At 43.4% G+C, this 16,820-nt stretch overlaps 1 protein-coding gene across 1 annotated transcript in view; it reads left to right on the top strand.

The window, feature by feature from the left end:
• Nucleotides 1-1,560: 1,560 nt before the first annotated feature.
• Atf6 (activating transcription factor 6) overlaps nt 1,561-16,820 on the top strand; it is a 148,894-nt gene continuing 133,634 nt past the window's right edge. The window contains exons 1-4 of the mRNA XM_051148349.1: nt 1,561-1,599; nt 3,600-3,653; nt 4,060-4,249; nt 16,076-16,152. Coding sequence (XP_051004306.1) covers nt 1,561-1,599; nt 3,600-3,653; nt 4,060-4,249; nt 16,076-16,152 — 360 coding nt within the window. The remainder of the gene's footprint in view (nt 1,600-3,599; nt 3,654-4,059; nt 4,250-16,075; nt 16,153-16,820) is intronic.

The following is a 16,820-nucleotide window of genomic DNA, read 5'->3' as shown; positions in this document are numbered from 1 at the left end:
GTGCACTATTGTAGGTGATACGGTGAACAAAGCAGGACGCGTGCCTGAGAGATGCATTCCAGCTGGGAGAGACAATACCCCCTTAGAAAGCTGATTGCACTTGGCAGTGAGGAGTGGCTGGGAAACCCAGCTGTTTATGTGCAGTTCAGCCGGGATGGTGGTGCATGCCTGCAATTCTAGTACTCTGGAGGTGGAGGCAAGAGGATGAGGAACTAAAGGTCACCCTGGGCTTTGGAGGGGGTTGGAGTAGAGGCCAGCCTGGCCACCAGAATCTCAAAGAAAGCAACAGAAAAATGAAACAAGGTGCATGCACAATGCTTCTGGGCCACTGGACAGCATGGCCCCTAGTGTACCTCCTTCTCTCACTGGGTCAGGTTGGTGCTACCAGGAACCAGCCAAGATTTTGGTTCTTCTGGTCATTATGTTAGGCTTGGAGAGGCTGGTGTGGGCAACTAACTGGTGCCTGATGCTGGACATAAGTGTCCTACAACAAATGACAGCCAACCTCGGGGCCTCTCCAGGCAGTCATTTATTTAAAAAAAAAAAAAATTTGACAACTTCATTCATGTATACAATGCGTTCTGCTCTCACATCTCCCTCTTACTCCCGTCCCACCCTCGATGCCCCTCCGACTTTCATGTCTTCTTTTGTGACCTGCTGAGTTTAACTGGCACTATCTCTTTGAGCACGGATGTGGCTGAATCCAAATTAGAATCAAGACACATCAAAATCTTAAATCTCTATATCTCAGTGTTTGGTTTCACTACTCAGGGTAATATGTATCTTAAAGTTGCCGTGCTGCAGTGCTGATCTGATTATAAAATCTAACAGTACTGACAGAATGTAACTAAGGTCTAATTTTCACTAGTCAGTTTTTAAAACCAGTCTTCATTGGTAGGTTATCACTATAGTACAAACCGAGGCCTATAAACATTCCCAGGTTACACATCCGTGACCAACAAATGGTTTTGTTTTTTTAAGGGACATACTTTCACACTGACCTTGGAGGCTAAGTTTGCTTTTAGAATTGTGAAGTCTTCTTGCAAAAATAAAAGAAAACCTTCCCAGTCTATATTCTGTGTAAAACTGGCAGACAGCTTTAGGAACAAATTAAACATCACTGTGAAGATAAAGTCAGCAGACTCACAAAGTAGGCAGTTCTACAAGACAAGATTGAAGTTTCTTCAGCAAGGGAAGTGGGGAAAAGAAATTATCATGTAAACTAAATACAGTGTTGATCTTATTTGGATATTCATCTTCATAAGACAACTCTAGAGGAGCAGTTGTACTTATTTTTAATTTTTTTAACATTGGCATCACTTTATTTTTTATTTGTTTATTTTATGTAGATGAGTGCTCTGTCTGCATGTACACCTGCATGCCAGAAGAGGGCATCAGATTCCAATATAGATGGTTGTGAGTCACCATGTGGTTGCCCAGAATTGAACTCAGGACCTCTGGAAGAGCAGACAGTGTTCTTAACCACTGAACTATTTCTCCAGCCCTTATTTTTAATTTTTACGTGCATGTATGTGCACTTGCTTTGAGTTTATGTGCACCATGTGTGTGCAGGATTCCTTGGAGCAGAAGAGAGCTTCTGTAAGTAACTCTGGAGCTGGAGTAGCAGATGGTTGTGAGTGAGTCCTGGAAGCTTCTAGTCTCTGTACAACCTAATTTAGGCCATTCAGCCTCTGAGACTTACTGCCGAATGAGCTCATCCTTACTAGTTTTTCCTGATTTCTGGTTGGCTAGTTCAACTCAGCTATTCCGGCTCAACTTCCTCTCCCAGCTGACTGATTTGAACTGGCTTTTTCCAGCTTCTGACTGAATTGCTCTGCTTGGCCTCATACTAACTTTGGCTCCTCTGGCTCTTTCTGCCTTCACCCGTGTCTATCTTGTTCTCTCTGTGCAACCTGTCTCTATATAACTCCCAGTAAAACTGCCTCTGAACTCCATGAACTGAACTGCCGCCAACTCACTCCACTGCACTGCCTCTCAACGGACTGACTCAACCGATTTCTCTCTCCCTGCACTGCTGCTCTCCAGCAGACCCTCTTTCCTATCCCATCTCTGACTCATTCTGTCACCTCATTCTCAGATCTGTCACTTTGTTGGCCCTTCAATTAGACGTCACTTTCAAACACAGGTGCTTCCTTATAATAAACTAACCTTACCTACATTGTTTGGGATTAAAGATGTGTTTTCCAGCCAGAGGGATTAAAGGTGGGCTGGATTAGAATTCCTCTACAATTACAGGTTAACAATTATGATTATATGTATTCAAGGAAATGTAGCAGTTAAAATCCTGAGAGAGGCTCAGAGGCCTGGTGACAGTGATTTGGAGAACGCTGCAGTGTTACACATGTATATGCATTTTAAAGAATCCCCCAACACTCAACATATCTATTTACAAACATTTAAATATGGTAAAAGTAAAAATTAAAGTGGACTGAAAAGATTTCTATAAAATTCACAGTAGGAATAGTCTGTTTGGACAGAGGGAAATTAAGTTGGGTGTTAGGGGGACTTTCCTGCAATTGAAAATTTCTTATACTGTGAGAAAAACTTAGATTTAAGTGAAAAATGTTAACATTTGTTTACTTTTGATGTTATGTATCCAAACGTTTGTATCATAATTACCCAAACTTTTTGGAAATAAAAGAACTTGATAAAAATTAAATTCTGTAAAAATTAAAAAGGGAAAAGTTGAAGCTTAGTCATGATTTTCTTTCTTTCTTTCTTTCTTTCTTTCTTTCTTTCTTTCTTTCTTTCTTTCTTTTTTCTTTGTTTCTCTGTGTAGCCTTGGCTGTCCTGGACTCGCTTTGTAGACCAGGCTGGCCTCGAACTCACAGTGATCCACCTGCCTCTGCCTCCCAAGTGCTGGGATTAAAGGACCACGGTGTTTGGTAGATAGAGAAAACTTAATTTTATTCCGTTTCTGTGTCAATGTTTGAATTTGGAGTGCCAGAATGAAAATGTTATAAATTTCACCGTAAATAAAAATGTATCATTCCAAGGAATGACATTTGACGGACGTAAGGGGACATTAAAATTGTGTGTGTGTGTGCGTGTCTGCGTGTGTGTGTGCATGTGCACGCGCGTGCGGCGTGTTGCACCTGCCTTTGCGGTGCGCTCCGAGCCGGACTTCATGAATTCGGCCCAGGGATTTCCTGAGCCTGGCTTTCCTCCCAGCTTTCCTGCATTCTGCAATCGGTAGTAACATCAGCCACGAGGAGCTCTGGGGATTCTGGGAAACCTTTCTGTTTTGTTTGTAACCATGGGAAAAAATCCACTCGGTCCTAGAGGGCTCCGTGTTCATTCACCGTATCATTTTGAACGTAGTCATTGGCCACCGACATTGAGTAAAACTGAAAAAACACAATACTAAGTACGCTCTTGAAATTGTCGTTTCAAACCCATTTTACACTTTTCAGTTGGAATTCGCGATGCGTATGATTTTCTCCTAAAATATTTAGAATCTTGAATTTTAGAAGTGAAAGATTGACAACCTATCGCGAGTTTTAGAAACTTCTTTAGGAGGTAAGTGTGGACATAGAGAGTTTTTCTTATGTGTTTTCTTTGTTTAAATTTGTTTGAAGGTGGGCTTTCTACAAGTATCATTTGTAAGAACCTTTACCTCCGATTTTGTGCGGGTAAAGACGCAGTTCTAACAAACGTGGAAAATTCTTTGTGTATGTGGAAAATTTTTACAGTGATAGGAAAGAATTCATAAATGCCGAATCAGGTTTACTGTCAATTTCTAATTTTGTTCCGAGATATCTACATTGTAGTAGTAAGGACAAAGGACAAATGGACTATGTTTAGCAGGCTTTTAGTTTTTAATGTCATCAGCAAATTTTAATTGAAGCAGTTAGATTTGTGTGTTCTCTGCCCAATTAAAAAATAAATTACGACAGCAACAACAATAACAACAACAAATCACAGTGGAACTGAAAGTGCTGAAATCCCCATAGAGAAATATTTACTCACAGGTCTATTTAGCTTATCTGCTGACGTCTCCTTAGCTTCTGCTACGAGGTCCCGCGTGCGGTGAGATAGTTTGCCTCCGCTCGGCCACCGTCCCTCAGCGCTCAGCATTATTTTGTCCGCCGCCGCTGCTGTTTCGGATTACTCACCGATCCGAGTTGCGAGGAAGAGGTATCTCTTTCGGGGAAGCCGGCTGGTGTGGCCGGCACCATGGAGTCGCCTTTTAGTCCCGGACTTCCTCTTGGACTAGATGAAGACTGGGGTGAGTGGATCTGCGAGCGTACCTGAGCTAGGTCGAGCCGCGTCTGCGGGGTTTTTTTTCCCCTCCCGACTTCCGCCGGGTGGCGGTGACAGGTGGGGACAGGGGCGAGGGCACGGCTTGCGAGTCGTGGAAGGGACTGGCAGCTCCCCGTGGGGCTTCTGTCCTGGCCGCAGCGATAGTGAGATGATGTTCTAATCGAAATCGCTGTAGTTTTTCCAGCGTGTGTTCCTGGTGGAAATACCAGGTGATCTTGAGGGACCAGAACTCGCAGGATGACTGTGGCTGCCTCCAAGGCTCCAAAGCTATTTTCTCAGACCGTGGGCTGTGTGGGTGGGGCACAGGGCGTGTGTGCCCGTGTGTCCGTGCCCTGCACGTGGTATGTGTGAGAAAACATGGTTGAAATACACACAGAAGCAAGTCCTTATCTCGCAGCGTTCACTGTTGGCTTAAGGCATTATCTCCAACTTGGCAAAGAAGAAAAGCTCCCAAGCTCATGGCCTCGTATTCCTGATGACTAGATCGAACATTTAAAAACTGATGTAATCCTGACTGCAATCCAAGCACAGCTCTGAAATCTCTGGTTAAGTCTGTCTAGCTCGGTTTTGGTGTTCGGGGAGGATGGGATAGAGAATTACAAAGGTCAAGCTTTGTCATCTGTATCCTTAGAGGAAAGCTGATATTCTTCTCTTGCGTACGGGACAGAATTTAACGGGGTCCAGTATGAATTTGGAATTCGTTGGGGGTAGGTACCTCAATGGGTCCTGTATCGAGACTACACTGCTCTTCAGCCTTATAGTTTTGGGGGCATTTTTCTTCCTTGGACCAACGTTCCAACGTACGAGTGGACTCTCAACTAAGATGTATTGGACATCCTAGTTTAAGTTTGCAGTGGAAGATGTCCTCCGCATTACAATCCATGGGGCGGGGGGGGGGGGGTGTTTGCTTCAATCCTTGAGCAGGTTTCCGACACGCTTTTGGGAAACAAAAACAAAAAGCTTAAGATACCCAGTGCATTTCCCCAGCTAAATAGTTCCGGTATAGTAGGACACAGAAGCCACTTACTCAGTGTTCTGCGTGTTCAGAACTGTTCAGCGAGGTCCTGCCGTCCTATAGATACCGAGACCGAGGCCGACAGAATTTGGGCTAAGAGACATAAGCCTTAGAGCTGGTGAATGGTGAAAGCCGGATCAGAACTAGCAGAACTAGGGTCATCTAATCTTGAAGTGTGTGCCTCTGGGTTTTCTACTCTATAACACTTTCATCTATCTATCTATCTATATCTATCTATCTATCTATCTATCTATCTATCTATCTATCTATATCCCCCACCCCCCCGAAGGTTGCATTCTTCCTAATGCTTCTGTGCTTTACAAGTCTACTTGAGTATGTTGGGTAGTTATGATGTATTTTCTTGACCGTTTGACCATTGTGCTTTGGTGGCGTTTCTTCAGCATTACTCACGAGGCACTTTTCTGAGCGCGTTGTTTTGTCTTGTATTCTGATTCTCAGCTGTAGTTTTCTGACTCCTAGTCTCGATTCTTCAACAAAACATTCAGCTCTTTGTAGTCAGCTGACTCCTTTCTCAGGTACCCTGCTCCGGTCTCTCCTTTTCCCTTTTTTTTTTTTTTTTAAGTTTCTCGGTTCAGACTGTTAACTATCTCTTGGCTGAATACTTTTATCTCTTAGGTGTTCAGTAGGTAGGATAGATTTTGCTCACATTAGAGTTTGAAAGTTGTCTACTAGGGTTTCCTAATGAAATAATGGATTCTTGGCGAGTTGCTGTTTCAGATGTACTGATGTATTTGGTGTTTTAAAGGTAACTGAAACAGCTGTCCCGTTAAATTTTAAAAGTTGGATTTTTATAGTCGGTATTTCTCCTAACGACTTGAAGGAAGTTGTCATCTCAGAACAGGGTATGATGGGATGTGCTTCTGTTTATTTATTTTCCGAATGTAATCAATGACATTTAGAGCGGACACCTGCCAATGTGTTTTGAAATGGTCCAGATAGCAGGTATTTTAGGCATTCCTGTCATGTGGTCTCTGTTGCAGCTGCTCTGCTGTAGTGAGAAAGCAGCCAGAGGAGGCGTAGCTGAGTGAGAGTGGCTGTGTTCCCATAAACGCGTACAAAGACTGAAATTTAGATTTTACAATTTCACAATGAAATTGTTACTCCTTTTACTTAGGATACTTTAAAGACGTTGTTTTGCTGTGTAGCTCAGTAGATGTCTAAATGCTGGGCTTACAGCCATGTGGCACCACACCTCGGTTCTATTATTGTTACTGTTGTTAGATCTTTTGAGACAAGGGCTTGCTATGTAGGGCAGTGTGGCCTACAGCTATCCTAAGTCCCCTGCCTCAGGTGCCCCAGTTATATTTAGTGTAGTGCTTAATAACCCTTTTCAAAGCACAGGTTTAGATTTTTAGAGTAATTGTGCAGCTAGAACACATAATTCCGTATCTACTTCCTCTCTTCTTTCTACTGGTTCCTCTCCTGGTAGCATCTTACTGTGCTGGTTAGGGTTTTAGTTTGTTTGTTAATTTGACACAAGCTAGAATCATCTGGCAAGAGGGAACCCTTATTGAGAAAATTCTTCCATCCGATTGTTATGTAGGCAAGTCTGTGGGTCATCTGTTTGATTAATGACTGATGTGGGAGGGCCCAGCACACCCTGGTGGTGCAAACCCTGGGCAGGTCGTTCTGGGGTGTTTAAGAAAGCAAGTTAAGAAAGCAGGTTGAGTAAGCCACGAGGAGCAGCATTTAGCCGTGGCTTCTGCTTCACTTCCTGCTTCTAGGTTCCTGCCTTGAGTTCCTGCCCCAACTTTCCTTCATGTAGATAATGATTAGGACACGTAAGCCAAAACAAACAAACAAACAAAAACAAAACAAAACAACAACAACAAACCAAAAAACCCTTCCCTCTCCTAGTGTCTTTTGGTCATGGTGTTTTATCAAAGCCATGGAAGGCAATTAGTGTGGGACTTCTATTAAGACGATGAACTAGAAGCCAGCAGTGGGAGTGCACGCTTTTAATCCCAGCACTCGGAGGGTGCGGGGGGGGGGGGGGCAGAGGCAGGTGGATCTGTGAGTTCTTTTGAGGTCAGCCAGGTCTACAAAGTGAGTCCAGGACAGCCAGGGCTGTTACACAGAGAAACTCAGTCTTGAAACAAAACAAAACAAAACAACCAAAACAAAACCAAAAACAAACAAAAACCCAAAAAGGATGAACTAGTATTGATCAAAATTTTCCTTTCTTTCTTTCTGTCTTTCTTTCTTTCTTTCTTTTTTGGGATAGGGTCTTCTTATGTAGGTCATCTTGGCCTAGAACGTTTGATGTAACCCAGGGTTGTCTTGAATTCTTAAAGCTCTTGTCTCAGCTTCCCAAACCCTGGAATTAAAGGCATGAGCCACTGTGCCTGGCTTGATACATTAGTATTAAGTAAAAGATGAACCTTAATTAGGGGTTTGTGGGTCCTTCATTACCGTGTTGTACAGAGTAACACGAGAGTGTCTCTCTCCTAAACATTCCCTGTGCTCCACACATTTATCCCTCCTCTCTACCCAAGCAGCTCCATACCCCATAACAGGTCTTTTCACTAACTCCACCATTTTGCTTTCGCTATATAGTTGGAACCATGAAGTATGTAACCCTTTCAAACTGGCTTCTTTACTTAGTAGTATGCATTTCAAGTTCCTGTGTCTTTTTGTGGCTTGATGGCTTCTTCTTCTCCTCTTCTTCCTTCTCCTCCTCTTCATCCTCCTCCTCCTTCTTCTTATCATCATCATCACTGAATAGTGCTACATATAAGGGTTTTGACAAATGTGTAATGAGAAAGATGCACCATTACAGTGTTCTGCATGCTATGGAGGATGCTCAGGCGTTGATGCTAGCCCTCTTCTTCACTTGTAGATAACTGCCTTCCTGCTGTGTCCGCACGGGATGCTGAGGGAAGAGAGTTACCCTCGTCTCATAGCATCATTTAACTTCAGTAACGTCCTTAAGATTCTGTTCTGGATATAGCCATATTGGGAAGTAGGGTTTCAATATGAGTTTTGGGACGCCATGTTCAGTTTAGAGCACATAGTTTGTATATCTATTTACATGTTGATATCTTGGTTGCTTCCAGTTTTTGGCAGTCATACATGAAGTTGCTCTGAACATCTGCATGCAGGTCTTTGTGTAAGTGTAAGTTTTCATATCATTTGGACTGATACCAAGAGGCACAGTTACTGGATCATATTTTAAGAGTGTGTTTGGTTTATAAGGAACTGCCAAGCTTTTATATTTTGTGCTTCACCAGCAATGTGGATGCTTCTGTTTGCTGGCATTTGCTGTTGCCAGTACTTTCGAGTTTAGTTATTTTGACAGGTCCTCGGTAGTTCCTTTTTAAAATTTGCAATTCTCAACTGTTACATGGTGTTGAATACCTTTCCATGGGTAGTTTGCAGTCTTTACTTTCCCCTGTCTTTCCTCCCTTCGATTGAATTGTGAAAAAGCCAGTTTTCTTTCTTTCCTTTATTTATTTATTTTATTTTTTTTTCAAGACAAAGTTTCTCTGTGTAGCCTTGGCTGTCCTGGACTCACTGTAGACCAGGCTGGCCTCGAACTCACAGTGATCCGCCTGCCTCTGCCTCCCAAGTGCTGGGATTAAAGGTGTGCGCCACCACCGCCCGGCTCTTTCCTTTTTTAAAAAGCCACTTGAGAGATGTGTGTCAAGATGAGACGCTTCCTGCCCCTGCGCTTTCTCTCAGGTCTCTGGTGTCTTCTTTGAAGCGTCTCTTCCTTTTCGTGCACTAACCAAAGTGCGAAGCTCCCCATGACACAGCTTCCCAGAAGTCCTGGTCAAGGTTCTCTGCCTGCAGCACCCTCTCTCCATTTCCGGAACACGCCCCTCTCCTCCACACTAAATATCTAGGTGTGGGTCTGATCTTGTCACAGTGACCAATTCCCCACCTCTCTCTGTTGCAGGGATCTGCTGGTTCTTCAGCCACTTCCCCTCGCTTCTCGGGGAAACAGCTACTAGCTCACTGCTGCGCTCTCCAGCATCCCGCTATAGGGACTCTTGACTTTAAGTCGGCTTGGCCAGTCTGCAGTCTGGTCTTGTTACTCCCTCACTGCCGATGACTCCTCAATGCTTCTCTCCTTAACCTCTTAACACCTCCTCTTCCATGATCTGAATCAGACCTTCTGTCTCTCTCTGCCTCATCTCACTCACCCGCTGCTTCCCTCCCCCATGTGGATGCTGAAGACGGCCTCCTTACTAGATAGAGTCCGCTTCCTGTGTGTGCTTCAGCTCCCTCCTGCTTTATTAACACCGCCGCTCAAGCTCTTCTCTTGTCTGTTTCCTGTAGTATTTCTCCCACCTCTGTTAGAAAACAAACATGTACTTAGTTAACTTGCCCCATTTGGGGGGGGAAACACAAAATGCCACACTCTCCCAAGACGTTACTTCCCCTCTTGCTGTCACGTTCCTCCTCTTCCTTGTCTCCTTTTTTTGTAAGTAAAGAAATTTCTTAAAAGTTCATGTTTAGTGGTGACCTCCATTTTTCTTCCTTTGTGTCTCTTTTGTTACATTTGTTTTCCTGTGTGTGGAAGGTGGTTGTGCACGTTCCTAGGCACACGGAGGATTCTCTTCGGGAGTTGATTCTTTCCTCCCATCCTGTGGGTTCTGGGGATCCAGCTTGGAACACCGGCCTCGGCAACAAGCATCTTTATTTACTGAACCAACTCGTGGCCCCCAGTTTTCATCTTACTGAAAATAATAAGACTCTGATCGGGTCAAGACAGAGTAAAAAGCAAGATCACCGCGGAGGAGGTCCTTTTAAGAAGTAAACAAATAAGTGGTCAGGGTAGAGGGAGGTGAGGTAGAAAAGATTGCTAAGAAAGCAAACCGGCACAGCTGCCATTGTTGAGGGAAGTCTAAATATTGGTAGGGTAAAACCAGTGGGTGAAATGGACATAGGAATAGGTGATGGATTTTAATCTTTAGACTGATATTTTGTGCTAGTACTTTCTCCTGAATTCTTTGGATATAGTCTAGGAATATGTAAGTGTATTTATCTGCTTTCAGTTTTTTTTTAAACCACAGAAATTGAAAGATCAGTACTGATAACTGTACTTCCCTTATGCACCAACTGTTAAAATCCTGGCCCACTTCTCTGTGTCTCATTATTACCCACAGTTCCCCCTCTTTCACCACCTGAAACATAAACATGTAGAATGAAACTCCTATTATTTAAAAAAAACAAAAACAATGAGTGTACGACAATATTTATAGTTCTAAGCCAGACCATAGGGTTCCTTTTTTTTTTTTCCTTTCATTTTTCAAGGCAGGGTTTCTCTGTATAGTTCTGGGTGTCCTGGACTCACTTTGTAGACCAGGCTGGCCTCGAACTCACAGTGAACTGTCTGCCTCTGCCTCCTGAGTGCTGGAATTAAAGGTGTGCGCCACCATACCTGGCCTCACAGGGTTCCTTTTCATCTTGCATTAACTACGGTCACATTTGGAGAAGTGTGCTTGCTGTGTGACCTTCATAGTGTGGCATGTGTTACAAAACATAGATTGTACGGTCTACTACATACTGAGATTGTATGACACATATGTGCATATGTAACACACACATATGTGGTATAGCCTATGGTTCCTGTGGCCACAACGAACAAAACCATCTGAGATTAAACAAAATATAAGAGAAAATGATGCAGCTGAGACACAGTAGATGTAAGATGTCTGATACATTGGCCGGTATAGCATGGCTCACCATTTTACTGTAAAACTTTTTATTATAAGTAGAGGGAACTCACTGTTAAGGATGAGAAGTGTACTGTAGCAAATTCCAAACTAGTAACATAGCTGTTGGTTGTCATTATGAAGAATTATATGTGTGTAGTACATAAATTGTATACTTTTGTGAGCTTCCCAATGATTGTTTACACATCAGCACCACAAATACCCGAGTGTGCATCATTATAAGATTCTATGACAGCCCTGAGGTTGTTAGGTGATAGGGATTTTTCAGTTCTGTTACAATTTTTTTTGAGACTGCTTTTATATATGGTTGACCATATTTGTTTCCAACATCCTCTTTTAAAAGTCTTTTCTTAGCTGGGCGTGGTGGCACACGCCTTTAATCTCAGCACTCGGTTCGAGGCCAGCCTGGTCTACAGAGCAAGTCTAGGTAGGACAGTCAAGGCTACACAGAGAAACCCTGTCTCGTAAAAACCAAACCAAACCAAACAAACAAAAAACCAAAACAAAAACCAACAAAAGTTTTTTTCTTTTGTTTTGACAAGATCTTGTAGTCCCGGCTAGTTTCTAGCTTGCTATGTAGCTGAGGATGGAGCATGTCCTTGAACTCTGCCCTTTTGCTTCTCCTTCCCAGGTGCTGGCATTACAGGATTCATGCCTGCTTCACTCTGCTGGTGTCTAACTAGTGTCTAACCCTTCAGTAGGCAAAACAGGATCTGTTATGGAACCAGCTTGCCTTCAAACTTGATTCTCCCGTGCTGCCTCCTGAGTGCTAGGCTTATAGGCATGTGTCAACATGGCTGCCTATCTTTTATTCATTTTCAATTTTTTGAGAGGATCTTACGTAGCCCACCCAGTCTGGCTTCCAATTCATGGTGTAGCTGAAGATGACCTTAAGCTTACTTTAAATAAAACATTTTTGAGATTATTTTTTATGTATATCTTGCCCATCTGTGTCTGTGCAAACATCTAGTGCCTGCAGAGGTCAGAACAGGGTGTCAGATTCCCCTGGAACTGGAGTTGCAGATAGTTGTGAGCCAACATGTGGATGATGGAACTTGAACCGAGATCTTCTGAAGAGCAGCCCGTGCCCTTAACTGCTAAACCATCTCTCCAGCTCCAACTGAATTTAATTTAAAATAAATAAATGTAGTTAGTTATTATTGTGTGTATATGTGTAACACATGTCTGAGGTAAGAGGACAGACAGCTTTGTGGAGTTGGCTTTCTCCGTTCCCCTTTCTGTGGCTTCTGAGAATGGAACTCAGGCCATCAGGCTTGCCTGGCACGCACTTTACCACCTGAGCCAACTTACCGGCCTCTTGAATTTCTTTATCACGCCTCTGCGAGCCTAAATCAACTGCTTCTCTAATGGCTGACACACGCACGTTACCTGTCTCTACCCTGTCTCACTTACACTTGCTAATTTGTAAGCAATGCTTATACTGTTTGAAAGAGCCCGCTTCCCTCCCTTCCTCCTTCGGTATGAATTCATTGACTTTTTAATTTTTTAAAAAATTTATCTTAATGGGTTGTAAACTTTTCTCTGTTCTAATGTTTAGGTTTTCTCAGCTTTGATCCGTGGGACTCATTCTTGTTAGTGCCTTTGGTCTTTTGACATAGCCATGTTCTTTTTGTTTGTGTGTAACATGAAATAGTTGGGGTTGAACTCGGCCTTGCACACGCTAGGCATGGTGTGGCGCTTCTGTTGTGTTCTTATCTTTTGCTGAAAATTTCCTGTTTTTTCTTAAACACATCAAGATTTCCCAGGCTTATTTTGTATGTTCTCTGCTCTGAACCAGCCATTTCTCCAAAGAACCCCTTAGTGGTTTCCGTTTAGAGGAGGATGGCACTTAGCGCCCACTATCTGAGCACATGTCTCATCCTCCTGGGGTGTTCATCCTCCTGGGGTGTCCCTGTGCACAAACCTCTCAGCAGGCAGAACTAGGAAATGAATGCACAGCTCTGTATACACGCACATATAAATATCCTTAATGATCTCTTTCTCTGTCTCTGCTTCATATATATTTTGAGACAGCTGTCATTCTGCAGCCCTGTGCTAGTTAGTAATAGAGCACAGGATGGCCTAGACCTTGCAGATTCTCCCATACCGCCGCGCCAGGGCTGGCGTTATAGGCATGTGCTGCTACTCCTGGCCGCATATCAATGTATTTGAGAATTAGCTCATTTAGTAATTATTTCAGTCTAACACCTTATAGTTGTTTTAGCCTTACCTTCTCCGTGTTTCCAAATCCTCCCTCAGACAGTGAGGCATCTCACTCCAGTTCCTTGAGATGTATTTAGTCATTTGCTTCGTCAGTTAACAGCTTGTTAGCTGTAAGCACTCCTAACTCTCCAGACTGTCTCTTGCATCTGCTGCTCTTCTCCTCCCACCAGCTCCACCACATTGGCGGCTGGGGACCATTGCCACCTACATCAGGCAGCCTGCTGTTCCCCACCACGCCAGTTCTTTGGATACCAGACATTTTGCTGTAGATGACTATGCCTAAAACCCCACCGGCCTTGCTGCTCTGTCGTCTTAGAAGCTCGCTTCTTTGTGTTGGGGAGGCTAGGGGAGAAAAAGACAGCTAGGAAGGGGAGGAAAAGTGGAGTGCGTCAATCAGAGGTACCTTTAAACAGTCGCGAGGAGAGGGAAGCACAGTGTGTTACGCATCCTTTTGACATGTCAGCTGGAGATACGTATTTGGGAATGCTTGACAGAGAGATGCTATTTAAAGCCATGAGTTTGGTGGAGTTTCAAAGACAGAACATTTGGTAGAAAAATTTATGCTGAGCCCAGGGGCAGTTTCATGTTAGAGACTTGGGAAACCAGTGAGGCGGGAGGAAAGTCAGGTGAATGCAGTGTTTTGGACGCTAAGTGAAGAAAATGTTTGAATTAGGAAAAGATCAAAAACTGTCAGGAGAAACAAGGACTGTGACTTCACCTTTGGATTTAGTGGTCACTGGTGACATTAATAACTTGTGTATGGAGCTGGGCGCTTGACTGGAGTAGGTTCAAGAAAGAATGGGAAGAAATGAGAGACAGCATATGCTGAAAACTTGGCGCTTCAGCCTGTATTTATGACACACCCTCCCAGTCATCTGCTTTATGATTTTTGACTCTGGAGCTGAGTTCAAAGCAGCCTTTCCTGACAGGCGTGTGGCTAGCCTGGCATTGTTACTATCTACACATCAGTGCTGTGCTCTCTTTTAAGTTGGTGAAAGACTTCTGTCGTTGGTCAGCATCTTTGTTACTGTCTGTTACTCCATGACCCTCTGAAACTGTAAACAAGCCCAAATTAAATGCTTGTTTACAGTTTCAGAGGGTTTGTCTATAAGCATCATGGCAGCAGGCTTGGTGCAGGAGCAGTAGTCAATTAGAGCTTATAGCCTGATCTGCAGCCCGCCCGCAGAGAGAGCAAGGCAGTGGCTGTGTCTGGTGTGGGCTTTTGAAACCTCAAAGCCCAGCCTCAGTGACACACCTCCTCCAACTAGGCCACATCTCTTAATGCGTTATAAACAGTTCACCAGATTGGGACTCAGCATTCAAAGGAAGGAGCGTATGGGGGCAGGGCGGGGGTCGGGGAGGGTTCGGCCAGAGCGTTTGCTTTCAAATCATCACAGACAGATAGGCAGACTGCCCTGGAGCTGAGGAAACCACTGCAGGGGTTTTAGTGTAAGGAGGACCTGGAGCTGGGAAACTCTTTTTTATAAAAAAAAAAAAATTTATTTTATTTATTTATTTATTATGTATATAGTGCTCTGCCTGCATGCCAGAAGAGGACATTAGATTACTTATACGTGATTGTGAGCCACCATGTGGCTGCTGGAAATTGAACTCAGGACTTTTGGAAGAACAGTCAGTGCTCTTTTTTTTTTTTTTTTTTTTTTTTTTTTTTTTAAGGCAGGGTTTCTCTATGTAGCCTTGGCTGTCCTGGACTCGCTCTGTAGACCAGGCTAGCCTTGAACTCAAAGCAATCTGCCTGCCTCTGCCTCCCAAGTGCTGGGATTAAAGGCATGTGCCACCACCGCCCGGTCCAGTCAGTGCTTTTAACCTTTGAGCAGTCTCTCCAGCCTGAAAGTGTTAGGGAAGGAGAACTTTACAGACTGGATAAAAAGTATTGAGCCTTGTCAACATCTTGACCTTCTAAAAAAATTTTTTTGTGTGTGTGTTTTTTTAGACAGGGTCTCTCTGTGTTAGCTTTGGCTGTCCTGGACTTGCTTTGTAGACCAGGCTGGCCTCAAACTCACAGCGATCCACTTGCCTCTGCCTCCCGAGTGCTGGGATTAAAGGCGTGCACCACCATGCCTGGCTAAAAAAAAAATTTTTTTTTTAAAAATTTAGATTATGGAAGAATCTTTTCTTGTCTGTATTTTTCTTGGTTAATAAGGGAAACTCACTAGAAATTAGAATATACTTCAATTTGCTGAAATTTAGGTGAGTCTTTTATTATCTATGTGGACATTTTGTGTGTGCTTTCACCTGTGTGTGCATGTGTGTGAGGAGTGTATATACACATGTGTGTGCATGTAGAGGCCAGAGGTCAAGGTTGGCTGTCTTCTTCAGTCATTTCCACCTTCCTATTTTTTTCAGTTAAGTTTTATTGTGTGTGTTGGGGTGAGGTGGGCACGGCACAGTGTGTATGCAGAGATCAGAAGACAACTGTGTGGACTTGGTTCTCCTTCCACCCTTAGGTGGGTTCTGGGCACAGAACTCAGGTCCTCAGGCTTGTGCAGCCAATGCCTTTACCTGCTGAGCCATCTGGCCAAGTTTCTACTTTTTGTGTTTTGTTTTTGAGACAGTCTCTTACTGAAGCTCACTGATTTGGCCAGCAAGCTCTAGGTACCTGTCTTTCTCTGCCTCCCTGGTGCCGAGATTCCAGGCCTATATAGCTGCACCCGGCTTTTTGCATGTGTTATGGGGAACCATGCCCGTGGTTTCATGGTGTTCACATTGCTTGAGCTTGTCAGCAGCAGCAGTGCCCAAAGGAAAACTAATCAATCTGCCACAGGGTGCAGAGCTTGTCTCACGGTCAGAATACTCAGTGACTAGCTTTTCTTTTCTTTCTCTATTCAAGAGTCCACGCTGTTTGCTGAGCTTGGCTATTTCACAGACACTGATGAGGTGCAGTTCGATGCAGCAAACAAGACCTATGTAAGTATTTCCTGGAGGAGTAGTAACTGGATGTTTCCATCTGTGCTGTTATAATGCATGAGGGTTTCAGGGCAGTAGGTGTTGCCTAGTAGCTAAGTAACACTATTAACCATGTGATGTTAGTGGCTCGTTTGTAGTCAGTATGTACAGAGCTATAAAATTGCCTAGGTCTTGCTTTGAGAAGACTTCTTTCCTTAGAATCTGTTTGGTCTTAGGGGTAGGAGACCTTGGAAAAGTCATTTGACAACTTGCCTTCTTTTCTTTCTTTCTTTTCTTTTTTCTTTCTTTCTTTCTTTTTTTTTTTTTTTTTTTTTTTTTTTTTAGAGTCAAGGCTTCACACTGTAGTCTTGGCTGGTCTAAACTTATTATGTATTATCCTACTGGCCTGCAGTTCCCAGCAATCCTCTTGCCTCAGCTTTCTGACTGCTGAAAGTATAGGCATGAACTACCATGCTGAATCCCATTTCTTGATTTTTATAGACACTTTGCTGCTTGTAGAAAATAGTGCATTTAGAAGCATGTGTGAATCATGGATCTAGTCACGTGGAGCTTACCAGCTTCCTTTTTAAGAACTCTGAGAATTAGTCATATCCTTATTTTTATCTTTGGCTAGAGAACTATGTAAAAACTGATATTATACTACTTTGAGTCATCAATACAGCTTAGAT

The sequence above is a fragment of the Acomys russatus genome, chromosome 6 (genome assembly GCF_903995435.1).
Source record: "Acomys russatus chromosome 6, mAcoRus1.1, whole genome shotgun sequence".
In the NCBI taxonomy this organism is placed as follows: Eukaryota; Metazoa; Chordata; class Mammalia; order Rodentia; family Muridae; genus Acomys; species Acomys russatus.
This window is presented reverse-complemented; position numbering and strand designations above follow the sequence as displayed.